The 13,545-nt window shown below is 49.9% G+C and overlaps 1 protein-coding gene across 2 annotated transcripts in view; it reads right to left on the bottom strand.

Moving 5' to 3' along the window:
* The window catches only part of Patj (PATJ, crumbs cell polarity complex component), a 203,310-nt gene that overhangs the window by 148,905 nt on the left and 40,860 nt on the right, over positions 1-13,545 (bottom strand). For both annotated transcript variants that reach the window (XM_023718315.1, XM_023718316.1), the window contains exons 16-18: positions 12,159-12,293; positions 10,202-10,363; positions 7,850-7,987 (exon numbers count right to left, since the gene is read on the bottom strand). In XM_023718315.1, the coding sequence (XP_023574083.1) occupies positions 7,850-7,987; positions 10,202-10,363; positions 12,159-12,293 (435 nt within the window). The remainder of the gene's footprint in view (positions 1-7,849; positions 7,988-10,201; positions 10,364-12,158; positions 12,294-13,545) is intronic.

Genomic DNA, 13,545 nt, shown 5'->3' with positions numbered 1-13,545 from the left:
CCAGCGGGAGAGGTGTGAGTTTCGAACTCCAGGAACCTGAGGCTGACAGCTTTGTGGAAGCAGCCACTTAAAGGCCTGAGCTAGGGCCAGGCCCCCGCAAATGAATTTATAAATAAAAAAAATCAATGCATTTCAGAAGAAAATTTCCACCACCTGAAAGTTGTTATGAAGTACAGTAAGTGCAGACATGGAGGACTTTTCAGTTTTTTTGCGGTTCTGGGGTTGACCATGGGCCTTTTCTATGAGCTACAACTCCAGACCTTTTTTTTTTTGATACAGGGTCTTGCCAAGTTGCTAAGTTGCCAATGTGTGGTTCCAACTCACAATCCGCCTGCCTTAGCCTCTCAGAGCGCTGGAATGACAGGTTGGCAAAACCATGCCTCCTTTAAAAACTGTCCAAATATTAATGCTGAAGCCAGGCACGGTGGTATGCACCTATAACCTCAGCCCTCAGAAGGCTGAGGCAGGGGAATCATGAATTCAAAGCACCCTGGGCTACAAAGTGAGGCCTGGGCCTACTTGGGCCACACAGTGCGACTGTCTCAGGACAGTAACAGCCAGCAACCCAAACACTGATCTGGGCATCTTCTCCAGCCCGCCAGCACCCTCCACTGACGACTGAGCAGCGGACACGTGGGCATGTGCACGTATCTTTGATGCAATCCTGCAACTTCAGAGTGAACGCGTCCAGGTTCCCCCTTCAGTGGAGCTGAGGAACACAGTAAGCGCCAAGAGGTCTGGTAGTGACCTGGCGACCACAGTGCCCTGGCAGGAGCTCGAGTCCCACCTGGCCGGGGCTGGGCGGGGCGCCCAAGCCCGGAAATGTGTGAGAAGTGGCCAACACCCCACAGGCACCGGGCCCTGGGTCCCCACCTGCACAGCTGGAAAGCACTGCCAGGCCTGAGCCCGGCCCTGGTGGCCTGGCTGGGCGGCGCTGTGAGCACACATTCGATGGTGCTGCTGAAATCCTCACAGGACACAGAGCTTTCCCTTCAGGGAGAGGAAGCCAGTCCCCCAAATGGAACCAGCAGCTGTGCACAGCAGCTTCAGGCTGATATTCTTGCAAGCCAACATGGATGGGCTGGGGACGGGCAAGGGGAGCTTCCTTGGGCGGCCAGGGTCGTGCAGGAACACGCAGAGGGCCACGAAGGCAGCACCCTGCAGGGGCGACTCGGAGATAAAGGAGGGAAACAAACAAAAGAGCACACACAGCGTGAGCTGCGGCGCCCGCACTGGGGCATCCCCTGAACTTGACTCTGGCCAAGCAGTCTTGCGCCTGACTTTTAATACTACCGTGTGGTGTGTCGATACAGCTTGAATGACGCTGCTTCCTGCGAGCCTATGCCCTGGGCTCCGCACACTCGGCAGCTAGGAGGGGCAGAAAGGCCCTGGACTCGGAGCGCCTGAGCTCTGCCGGCGGCGGCAGTAGCCTCCACCGCACCCACGCCTCCCAGCGCGGCGGCCACGCCTGTCGTCCTAGCACTCGGGACGCTGGGGCAGGGCGATCATCTCAAATTTGAGGCCAGCCTGAGCTACCCAGCAACACCCTGTTTCAAAAAACCAAAAGAAAAAAAAAGCAACCCAGGTCTATTGACAAAAATTAAAGTCCTACAGATCCCTCCCACATTTTAAAGCTCAATTTTCTGGTAAGATCAGAACTGGTAGAAGAAATATGAATATACTTTAGGGCACTAATACCACAGTGTGGACATGAGTACTTTATATCCTCTTGGCTACAAAGGCCAATAAATTAATTACGTCTATACATAAAGCTGAAGCAAAGCTGAGTGCTATAAATTGCTCTCACTTAATCTGCCCACAGAAAACCAGCAGCAAAGTCGTGTACTCTGCTCGGCTGACGCGGTCCTCCTCGTACTGCCTGGATGAAGAGCTCTACTGAGAACGCGCCAGTTTTAAGTGATCCAAGTATATGTATCTTACAGTTACTTTCAAGCAATTTGGTAAAGATGTACCAAAGCTTAAAAATACACACTCTTCGGATGAATAATTCTACTCCTGGAATTTATGCAAAGATTTGTCATTGTTTTTTACAAAATAGTATAACAAAGATACCCAAGAGAGCCTCGTTCAAACTTCATCCATGCTCATCAGGTGAAGGAGTTGAATTAAATGAACTATCCCACAACAACAATAAAATACTGTACAGCAAGAAAAAATATTTGGTAGCGCTATAAACACAAAAATGAAACAAGAAAATAATTGAGAAAGGCTGGTCAGATAGCTCAGTGGACTAAAGCACCTGCTTAGGTAGAGCACAATGGCCAGGGGATCAGGGTTTGATCCCCGGCGTGCCCACACTGGTCCCCTCCCCAGGGCATGCTGAGATAGCAATTAAGACTGGGTGTGGTGGCGCATGCCTGTAATCCAAGCACTTGGGACGCTGAACACAGGAGAATCACTACGAGTCCGATCTGCGTAGTAGGACCCTGTATATCTTGTCCTAAATACCTTTAAAAAAATAAAAAATAACTAAGTGAGAAAAAGCAGAGTGCTTAAAATTTGTTTGATTTGTCTCATTTATGTGTCAAAACATTAAAAACATTGTCTAACATAGCAACAACAGCAAGAAGACCGAAAAAAAAAAAAGAAAGAAGACTATTACTTATATAACCATGTAAGCAGGACATATTGAAAAAAGGAATTTTTTTTTTTTTTTTTTTTTTTTTTTTTTGCGGAACCGGGGATTGAACTCAGGTCCTTGTGCTTGCCAGGGAAGCACTTATTTTACTGAGCCATCTCCCTGGCAAAAAAGATTGCTTTTTTAAATTTTTATTTATTTATTTTTTTCAGGACATATTTTTGGGAGAATACACAACACCCAGTGGTTTTTACCTAGAGGGTAACTGAAGGCTTCCGTTCAAAGCTAAGTTATTTGTCACAAGATGCTTCCATGCACCTGCGGAGTGCTCACGCTGGATGCCAGGATCACTTCTGCTGAAAGCGGCTGTAAGCCGGGCCTGGCGATGCGCGCCTTCACTCCCACCACTACGGAGACGAGGCAGGATGACTGCCGTGAGTTCGAGGCTGGTCTGGCCTGTATAATGAGCTCAAGGCCAGCCCAAACTGCACGGTGAGGCTTGTCTCAGAAGAAAACACAAAAATAAAAAAACTGGGGCAGGATGCTCAGAGAGCCATTCTGCGGGCCACCAGGTGTGGTGGCACTTGCCTGTGATCCTAGCCCTTGGGAGGCTGAGGTAGGAGCACTGTTTAAAGTTGGAAGCTGCCCTGGACTACAAAGTGAGCTCCAGGCCGACCGGAACTGCTCTGAAACCCCATCTCAAAGACACAGAAAGAGAAAGAATGAAAGAAAAGGGCCAACTGTGAGATACCTAAGATTTATGCAATCTCCTCCTAAGAGTTTTTCTTGTCAAATTCAAGGCCCTGGGTTTGGTCTCTAGCACTGAAAGAAAAAAATCCTCAGAGAGTCAACAGCCAAAACTATGCACCAAGTTTTTCCCACAAATTGTAGGCCACACTGCACCACCCCCTGGAACTCGGCAACGCTGCAACAGTTGGTATGCTTGCTATTTGGGTTTTATAACCCTTTTGTTTTATTTCAAAAAATTAGTAACTTCACTTTTATAGAAAGGAATATTTCCACTATTCTTTTTTATGTGTAACCCTTTGCCTTTGGATTTTGAAATCTTGAAGTCATTCCTAGCAGTATTTATATAAAATCTCACTGCTAGTAACTGCTATTGTGCTATTTATATTTTTCTCATTGTCTTAGGCATACCCAAAGTCTTTTAAAAATATCTGCTTTGGCAAAAATTGAGTCAGGAGAGGCAAGAAATGAAGAATGGGATGTGGGAGAGTGGTGAATTATTGCATAATAAATTTTACCTTCTACATCACTGAAATTCCAAACTACCGAGGGTGGGAACATCGTGGCTGATGTTCAGAAACTGGCTAACGCCAAACATTTCCCATGAATTATAAGCATGAGGGGTTATTCACAGTTCAACATAAAAGTCTACTTCCCATGCTTAATTTATAAGGTCAACTGAAGGTAAGATCCATATAGTTTAAACTTTTTTCAGGCTTCTTGGTAGAAATTAAAACTTACACTCTACCTCATGATTATTTCATGATTGAACATCAGCCCACAACAACTTGCTTGTGCTAACTTAGGGTGCTCACATTTGTAATTATTTTTGTCTAAAGCAGGGAAGGCTAGCTCTTCCACAGTGCGCACAGTGTGCATGAGCACACTATATTAATTAATCTTTAATACTTGCTGAACTTTTACCTAAGCACTAAGATGGGAATACTGTGGAGCACCTTAGTCTTTAGCATGTGAAATTTTTTCGAAGCTAGAGAGTTGGGAAGATCTACTGCAATGAATGGCCTAGAATGGCCAGTAATGAGGGGAATGCCACTCACCAGCTAGGAGACAAAGCCTTCGGCTGCAGCACAAAGACCTGGCCCAACAGCTGCAGTTCCGGCTCTAATTCTACTTGCGCGAATGTGCATTTATGACTTAACCTGGCCGTGCCTCAGTTTCCTCATTTCTTAAATGAAGATAAGTCAGGTGCAACATGAAAACCTCATCCAGAACCTGGTAAGAAAGTGCGCCACAAATACTGGGAAGGGGGTTCAGGCGAAGGGGATGCAGGCAACAGCTACACTCACGTTAGGTTACATCCACCCTTGCTCTCAGGGAGGCCTGAAGTCTCAGAGAAACCAGCAAATTTCTCGATGTGCCCACCCACATTCGAGACTAATCAGCATTCCTTTTTCCTCTGCTTAAATCAGGGCCAACAAAAGCGACTATCTCTTGACCGTTAGCCTAAGGAAAAACTTAGAACCTGGCCTTACATCTGTTTTCTTTCCTGTTGTTCTGTCCTCTTTTTTCCCTGAAGATGCCTTTCTCCACTTTGGCTACGTGACTGACTTCTAGCTGTGTAGCAACCAACCTTCACTTCACATTTTCCTGAAGTGCAGCTCCATTTCTGCAAAAGCAAGCTTCTGGCCAATAATCCCCACCTCGGTAATCCCATACAGTCATCACAGTTGGCTGCGCTGGACTTCACCCCCAAGTGTAGGCTGCACTAAACAAAGACATCCTGATCTAACTAGACTGTCAAAAATGGAGCGCACACAAACATGCTGCAGCATGGCACCACCCGTGGGGCGGCCTCGGAAACTTCCGTACTTATTTTCTAAATGGATGATGGTTAATAAGCACATTTCCACAACAACATAACAGTTCCGATGCCCCACACCCGAATTCGCTCGGTCCACACAACCCTCAACGTGAGCGCTCCATCGACACAAGCACCCTGGAGGCAGACGTGTGGACTTCCACCGGCCTCTTCACGAAGCTCCTGTTTTGCTTGAGAACTCTGCCTCCCACGAGACGCGTCATGGACTGAAACACACACGGCACAGCCCAGCCCCAGCTGCGGACGCTGCTAACGCGAGTCCCGCCCACCGGACCGCTCCGCTCTAACGCTTCCTCCCGCGGCCCAAACGTCCAGAGCGGCCCTCACTCCGCATGCGCTGCGCCTCCATCAACTCCTCCAGGGCGCCGGCCTGCGATGGCTGGAACGTGGCCTTCTGCAGCTTCTGACCTGCCTCTGTCTGGCCCTGCAGAAAACATTTCTGAACCCTGGGATTTACTGCCTAATTACAACAACGGATAGCATTGCCAGTTAATTAACCTGCCCTACGCCAAACTGTAGGCTGCATTTACCTGCCACCTAAATGTCAGTGTGATGACTGTCAGGAAGACAGGACCAAAAGAACACCTTAGAGTTTCCAAAGAAAAAGAAAATTTCACACACACAGGAACCCCCCCACCCAGAATGCAGTAGAGAAAAATCACCCCACTGTCAGAACCACCCACGAGGTGCACCACGTGCAGGTCCGAGGGCAGACCGTCCAGGGCTTTCTTGCTAAGGGGGGACAAAGCTTGCCAACCTTCGCTGAAGTTTCAAATCCTGAGGCTCCCCTCTGCTACAACACGGCAGCGCTGACGATACGGAACTTGCAGATAATGTCACTTGCAAGAGTATGAGCCAACCCTAGGTGGTACACACCATGTGGTAACTGCGAACACATCTCGGTGAGTGGCACAGGCCAGCGCATCCCTAGGATCCTGGCACTCGGGAGGCTAGGCAGGAAGACTGTTCAAGTGCAGCTGAAACTACACAGAGAGTTCAAGGCCAAGGCCAGCTTGGACTACACAGCAACACTGTGTCTCAAAAGGCTTTTGCTCGTGCGCACGCTCACTCTCTCAGCTCCCACAAGTTCGTTCATTTAATCCCAGATAATTAATTTTGGGTAGCTAAACTTCATCCCATCATTTTGCAAATATTTAGTAGTCAGCATTGGCAGGTAGTAAGGCTAAAAAAGAAAAAAAGAAATAGTCTCTGCTATTACTTTTCTATGCCTTAATATTCCCCACTACCCAAACTTCCAGAACCCTACAGTATTGATATTTCTTGATAAAAATGTTTCCCAAAGTACTGTTTTGGTATCAACCACCCATAATTCAGTAATACCCTAAAGAGAAGTTACAACAAAAGAGAGGGCTATTTGGCATAGGCATTTGCCAGCAAAAATGAAACAGATATCATTTATTTTAGAAACTTTGAGCTGCACTGCCAAAATACAGAATTCAATGTTCTTGTACAATGCTCAAAATGGTTTTCTTTTCATCTGTTCCCAATTGCCTTATTATATTTTAAAAAATTGATATTTATGCCGCTTGGCAATTTTTATGCTTTGATCAAGTACATTTTGCTTTATTAAACCATAATGTGTCTAGACAGCACTGAAACAAAATAAACATCTTAAAAAGGAGGGGCTGGGGAGATGGCTCAGTGGGATAAGTGCTTTCTTGACAAGCCCAAGGGCCTGAGTTCAATCCCCGGTTCTGCCAAAAAATGAGAGAGAGAGAGAGAGAGAGAGAGAGAGAGAGAGAGAGAGATTTCTTGCCAACAGTTTAATTCTCCCAAATAATCAGAGGTCTAGAACCATGACAGTGACTGGTGAAGCAGGGTAACGTGTAGATGTCCTACTGAGACCCTGAACAGCCTCCAGTGGAACGTGGCCCGAGCTACGCTGCAGCGACTGCAGGTGTAAGATACCCTGATGCCGAACCTCATGATTCGTATAAACACGACTGCACCAAGAGCAGTTGTGCTCATATCAATTGAGATTCATGGGTGAGCAACACAGAAAAACCTCAAAGGGATGGAGGGGAAGCGAGTATCTGGAATGATGTTAACATGCACAAGGTTTCTCTTGGGGGTGCTGAGCACATTCTAAAATTGGTGCTATGCCAGGCGTGGTGATGCACACCTGTAATCTCAGCACTCAGAGGCTGAGGCAGGAGGATCGCCCTGAGTTCATGGGCAGCCTGGGCCACATAGTGAGTTCAAGGTCAGCCTGACCTACATAGTGAGACCCTGTCTTAAAACAAACAAACAAAAATGGGGATTGTTGCACAGTTCACGAACGCACTAACATCAACTGAACTGCCCCCCTTCTGTGGGTGAATTTCCAGTATGTGAAGTGTACCTTAATAAAGCTAGGGGTTCTCAGTTTAAAACGCTGATCGAGCTCTGTTTTCTAAAATTTCGCAGACTGCTTCTGTATGAAACTGTTGCTTCCTGGATCGTCTGGTTTTACAGCCCCAACACTGTGGCCATGAAGAGCTACTAGTTTTGAAGGCAGCAACCAAAGCAATACAATATCCCTGCTTTGGGATTCTGCATGCGTCAATAGGGGCCTCAAGCAGTGACTTCTTCACATAGCCGCGACAAACGAATTACCCCAAACCCAACAAAAACAAACAAAATCCTTGAGTGGGTTCTTGTACCTGGTAATCCAGAATGCTGAATCCTAGGCCTTTGTGATCTTTCACCAGCTCAACAGTCTTGACCTCTGGAGACCACAAGGCCAGCTCTCCCTCATCATCCCCTTCGGGATCGGCACTGACATCAACGCTCCGCTCACCCTAGAACACCAAAGAGAAATGCTTCAAACCCGTGCGCTCTGGAAAAATCAACTCATGAGGAGTCTCACAGTGTCACTGCAAACCGGGGAGTTCTCTTTGGCATGCAGTTTTTCTCTATCTTCCTGTTAAAAGCACCATGCACGGGGGCATACGGTCAGGACAAGATATCTATGAAAAATCCAAGCACTGAAAACACTACTTGTCATACAGGCTTTTTAAAATGCAAAGTATGGGTTTCATTGAAAGAATTAACACTGACCTCTTATACTTCAATGAGTTCTCTCATCCCATTAGAAGCACAAAAGGGAAAATATGCAACGTAAGCAAAAATAAGACATCATACAAAATACAAGCGTGTAAGAAATTTACAAAGCAGAGTCTGGATGCAAAGTCACAATGACAGAAGGTGTCACTATGCAGACAGGGGGCGCAGGGCACAGAAAAACCTCTTGAGGCTCCAAGGAGTTTTCCAAAAACTTTACTGGAAAAATAAGGGGAGAAAACTCCAGCTCCTCCAACACCGAGGAATTCCAAAAATGGGTAAATATCACTGAGTCAAAATCATGAAAATCAGGTTCTGGGAGAAATAGCTTCCCCGAGCGCACAGGTCCTGGGTCTCTCTCCTCAGCTGGAGCCCCGTGGTCCCGAGGTCCCAGGTCCTGTCCTCAGTCTTGCTCTGCGGGTGTCCAAGACCTGGGAGCCAGCCCACGGGGCTATGGCCACAGGACAGTGGCACCTCCATAGCCTTCACACTCACATGGCTTACAGCATCTGACCTATCTTCCCCTGATGCTCTGACCTGTGCACAACTCAAGGACATCTTTCTTCTTTGTCACCCCAGCCGCTGACCAACGCTGGCTCTGGAGTGTCCCGCCTGTGCCATCCCGCCTCTGCCACCCTGGGATGCTCCCAAAATCATTGGTTCAGGACATTATGCGTCGTCAACTTCTCAGCGTTTCTCTTAAAATTCCTAAAAGCAAACTTCTTAGAGCTGTGATGTCAGCAAATGAAACGTAAAACACGAAAAAAGTGTCGCTGCTGGAATCACAATCGCCATCATGAGCGACCTGACTCGAGTAATAAAGTCCCGGGTGAACTTCCGGAGGGGCTCTCGGTACCTGGGAGCGTAAGGCACCAGGGGCAGCTCGGAAATATTTTCAAAGTCAGGCTGGCCCAGCTCTCAAGCCGGCGCAGTGGGACTGAGTCTCGACACGAGGACAGTCCCAGGTTCCCGGAGTGCAATGAGCGAGAACGCTCTAGATCTCTGGGTACTTCAGCTGCGTGAAAGGGAAAAATCAATCTTTCCATAAGGGGAAGGCTCCAAAGACTGACGCCATGAGACTGGTGCTCCCCTGCGGTCAGTGCCCGCTGCTTAATGAGGGCCAGGACAGCGGGCCCTGAGCCCGGCCACGCCTGAGAATACAAGACACTGCCCGGATAAAGGCAGAGAACAGGGAAAACAGCCACGGTTTCATGTTTTGCTCTTTTAAATGTGACACCAGGGATCACACTTAAGATCTTGTGTTTGCCAGGCAGGTTCCTACGCTGGTGAACTATCTCCCTGGCCCTACAAGCCAGGGTTTTAAGAAACCACACACAAGTATTGATTACCAAAACTGTCCTATTAATCAGCTGTGAAACTGTCTCAATCATATTTATTTCTCAATAAAAATAAATTAAAAAAAGAAACCATACACAATTATAAAAAGAATAATAAGTTTACAGAAATACCAAGGCATCTCGCAGGTGCATAAAATACTATGCACCAACCCGAAATGCATCACTCCAACAGAATCAGTTCTGTGTAACTCGCATTTACAGAACGGAAAGCAATCAGCTAATGGACAGCAGCACAGCTGGCATGTGGCATAATTTCTGCTGGCGTTCACGTCATGCTGAAGAATGATGGACGGGCCGGAGCCAGCCCACGTAGGTGATTTACACCCCAAGGAGGGATGGGCCTCCTACTGGGGGGCCAGAGGAAGCCACCTCACTCCGCACCTCAGCAAGGACAGCAGAAGTCCAGGGAGTTTAGCACATGTGTGGGATTCCTCCCTAAAGTTCCTTTTTTTTTTTTTTTTACAGAAGATAGATGTCACCAGGGGATGCATCGTTGCCTCCTTGGGAGTTAACAGCCCGGGGAGCTTCCTCTCGTCACCTCGCTGGGCCCACCCCCACCCCGTTGTCCAGGTGCCGCACCCAGCCACCTGGTACCTGCAGCTCGGGAGCGGAGGTGTCTGAGGTCCTTGGCTCATCCACAGAGGCCTCGTCATCAAACAGCCGCCGACAGCACACCAGGGTGAAGGGGGGCGGCACTTCTTTCAGGAAGGAGACCGCTTCCCGCCGAGACCTTCCGTAGAGCTGCACTCCGTTCACCTGGGGGAGAGGGCGGGGCACTGCGGTGAGAAGGCAAAACCTGCTCTCTCCAACAGGAACGCAGACACAGCAGGCCTGACTTTAGCCGTGCCGCGGCAGTAGCTACTGAACGTGTTCCAAATCCTCAAAATCAAGGCTGAATCTGCGTGCAGAGAGCACAAAACGCGTGGGGCGTGCAGCTGGGACTGTGTGCCCTCCTGACACCTCACGCCTCTTGTTGCTCCCCTGGCTCTCCCAGGAAGACCGCGCCTTATCTCAGAGGCCAACACTGAGAAGAGCTGACTCCACCAGAGCGAGATGACTGTCCGACGAGACAGAAATGTTTAGCTGGACCGAAGCACGACACAGTGCAGACACACTCAAAAACTTCACCTTGCCCCATTTATACCAAGGCTGATCAAAAATACGGTGTGCATTTATAAAAAGATCCATCACAGTAAGGACACATTGCCTCTAATCCTCCCTCAAGTACACCCCCGCATCCCACTGCCCAGGCCGCGTTCCGCAGCAGTCCTGTGCAGCCCCTTCCTCAGCGTCTTTATCAGTGTGATCAAAAATGCAGTGAATGCCGCGGCCCTTAGTGCCAGCTAACAGAAGGGCGCTCGCAAGCAGGGTGCTGCTGGCTGTTCATCAGAGCTGACACTGACTTCCGGCTCTTCCCAAAAGTCACGACGACCACGAAAGGTGAACACTTTGAATCAATTCAAGACAAAAAGGCAGCCAGGGTGGTCCAACTAAAGGGGCTCCAATAGGATGATGCCTTTGGAAAAATAATGAAATGGAGGTTAAGAAACATGGGCTGGTGCTGGGGAGATGGCTCAGTGGAATAAGCGCTTGCCTGGCAAGTGCAAGGGTCTGAGTTCAATCCCCGGTTCTGAAAAAAAAAAAAAAGGAAAGAAACATGGGCTGAACGTTTCATTCTACCCTTAATTCTTTCCAGATGTATCTCGGAAGCCTCACGCACTCGCAGGCGGGCCTTTTCAGAGGTGGCTGGCCCGTGGGTGTGTGATACCAGGACTGAAGATGGTGGCAGCACACTAGTCCACTGGTTGGTATACCACATGTGTGGGTGTGGACAATGGGAAGGCCCACCTGGGTGTAGGAGGGACCACTCAAAAGGCAGGTAGCTGGGTGGGAAAAAGGGCAAGGGAGGCTACTGCTGCTTGCCGTCTCCTTCAGGCCTGCCCTGCCGTGGCCTGTTTCTCTTCTGCGGTGGCTGTCCACTTGCTGCCCTGCCTTGGAGTCAGCTACCACGGGCTGGAACCTCTACAAACCGTGAGCCAAATAAACCTCTGCTCCTTTAACTTTGGGTGTCAGCTATTTTGTCTCAGTAACGAGAAGAGAAGTCCTTGAGAGCAGATGTGCCCTGAAGTGCTCTGGGGGGTCCACACGTGAGAGTCCAGCTGCAGGGTCGGTCTGAGGAGCAACTACACACACACCAGCTCTGTAGAAGCCTGCAGTCGCTCACTCCAAACCTGGTTAGAAACAATCCACAGAACCTGCAGCCACTGTGACCAGGCAGTGCAAACAAGGGTCAGGGACCACATCCTTTGCTAGGAAAAACACACCATGAAGCGATCAGGCTTCTCTCTTAGACCATTGTTAGACAAGCGCTCACGTGGACAGGCGAGGAACCATAGTGGCTGAGGACGGTGGCCTGAAGCCACAGCACCTGCTTCGTCACCCAGTGCACTGCCAGCCTCTCCAATCCAAGTGATGAGGATGTAGCTCGGTGGACACACGCTCCTACCCTAAAACGTCCTGCCTGGTATCTGTCTTCCTCCATAACTCTTACCTCGAGGAGCTCATCCTCTGGCTGCAGGAGGTTCAGGGTGTCCACGGGGCCCCCAGGAGCAATTGAAGAGATGTAGTGGTGCCCATCGAAGGAGTCCACTTCCACGCCCAGCCTTAGCGTGTGGATTGGCAGCAGCTGCAGCAACACACAGAGCATGGCAGGAAGGTCACAAGGACACAGGCACGCACTCAGCCTCCAGCGAGAGTCACTCTGACACGCAATAACCACCTCTGGAGCCTGGTCACCGAGTCCCAGAAGACCACGATGTGGCAGGCAGCCTCAGCGAGGTGATAAGGGTGCTGGCCCTTACTCTCCTTCCCCTGTTCCACACACCCGGGCCGTGGACAGACGGACACGTGCAAAGTCTTGCCTTCTGTCCCAGGCCCCACAGCCATGCTCCCAAGCCCCCCGCATGCGCTGTGTTCCCCCTTTTCTGTGGGGCTGCTGACTCTGAACATGCTAGCCCAGTTCACTACCCAACGTATTTCCTCCTACACCCAGCACCTAAGCGATGGCACTTCCGGGAGGCCTGAGCGGCCACACCTCTGTCCTGTGTTCTGAGCATGCCCATGGCAACTGACAGGGTCGCATGCTTGGCAGTCTGTTTTCTTGGGTCACCCTCCACCACCCCACCCAAACGCAGAGTCTGCGCCCGTCAGCCCTGCAGGGCTCTGGAACAGTACCAGGCGCACACCCTGGGCGCCCTGGGTCCACTTGAGTGAAGTCAGATTTGCAGACAGCAACCAGCACCCACTCCAGAGCCTGCTGGGCTGCAAGCACTGTGCAGCCTCAGGTGTGGGGCAAGGACTGAGACGTACATCCTGCACCAGAGGAATGAGCTGGTGTCCTGGCTGTGCTCACCTCTGGTGGCTGCAAGGCCGAAGGCCCTCTCCGTCCGAGATGAAGCCAGTGTTGCCCTGCGTGGCTCTGTGAGCTCCAACTTGGTAAACACTGCTAGCTATTATTTACATTTCCTAAATCAACAGCCTGTTTTCCACAAACACCAGGCCACATGGACTCTCCTCAGCAGGGAGGGATCCCTAGGAGGTGGCATCAGGGCACTGTGCCCCCCACAGTGCCTCCCACGCCCAGTCATCCCCGAGTCACCACCTCCCCTCCATCACCAGAGCTGAGCCCCCGATCCTACAGGTCTTGCTTCGGACACCACCTGGGCTCATTTCAGGCCCAGGTCAGAGACACAGACAGCTTCTGGGAGGCAAGGAGTCCAGGCAGCAGGGTCCGAGGAAGGAAGTCCTGGGCCCACAGCTAAGTGTCTGAATGCAAAGCAAAGTGCTCCTGCTGCTGAGCAAGGGCGGACATTGACCCCCGTGGCATGAGGTGTCCTAGACCCCGGCAGACGGCCCCGATGCTTCTCCTTGCCTCCCCT

This window comes from Octodon degus, unplaced genomic scaffold (assembly GCF_000260255.1).
Source record: "Octodon degus isolate 3935 unplaced genomic scaffold, OctDeg1.0 scaffold00057, whole genome shotgun sequence".
NCBI lineage: Eukaryota > Metazoa > Chordata > Mammalia > Rodentia > Octodontidae > Octodon > Octodon degus.
This window is presented reverse-complemented; position numbering and strand designations above follow the sequence as displayed.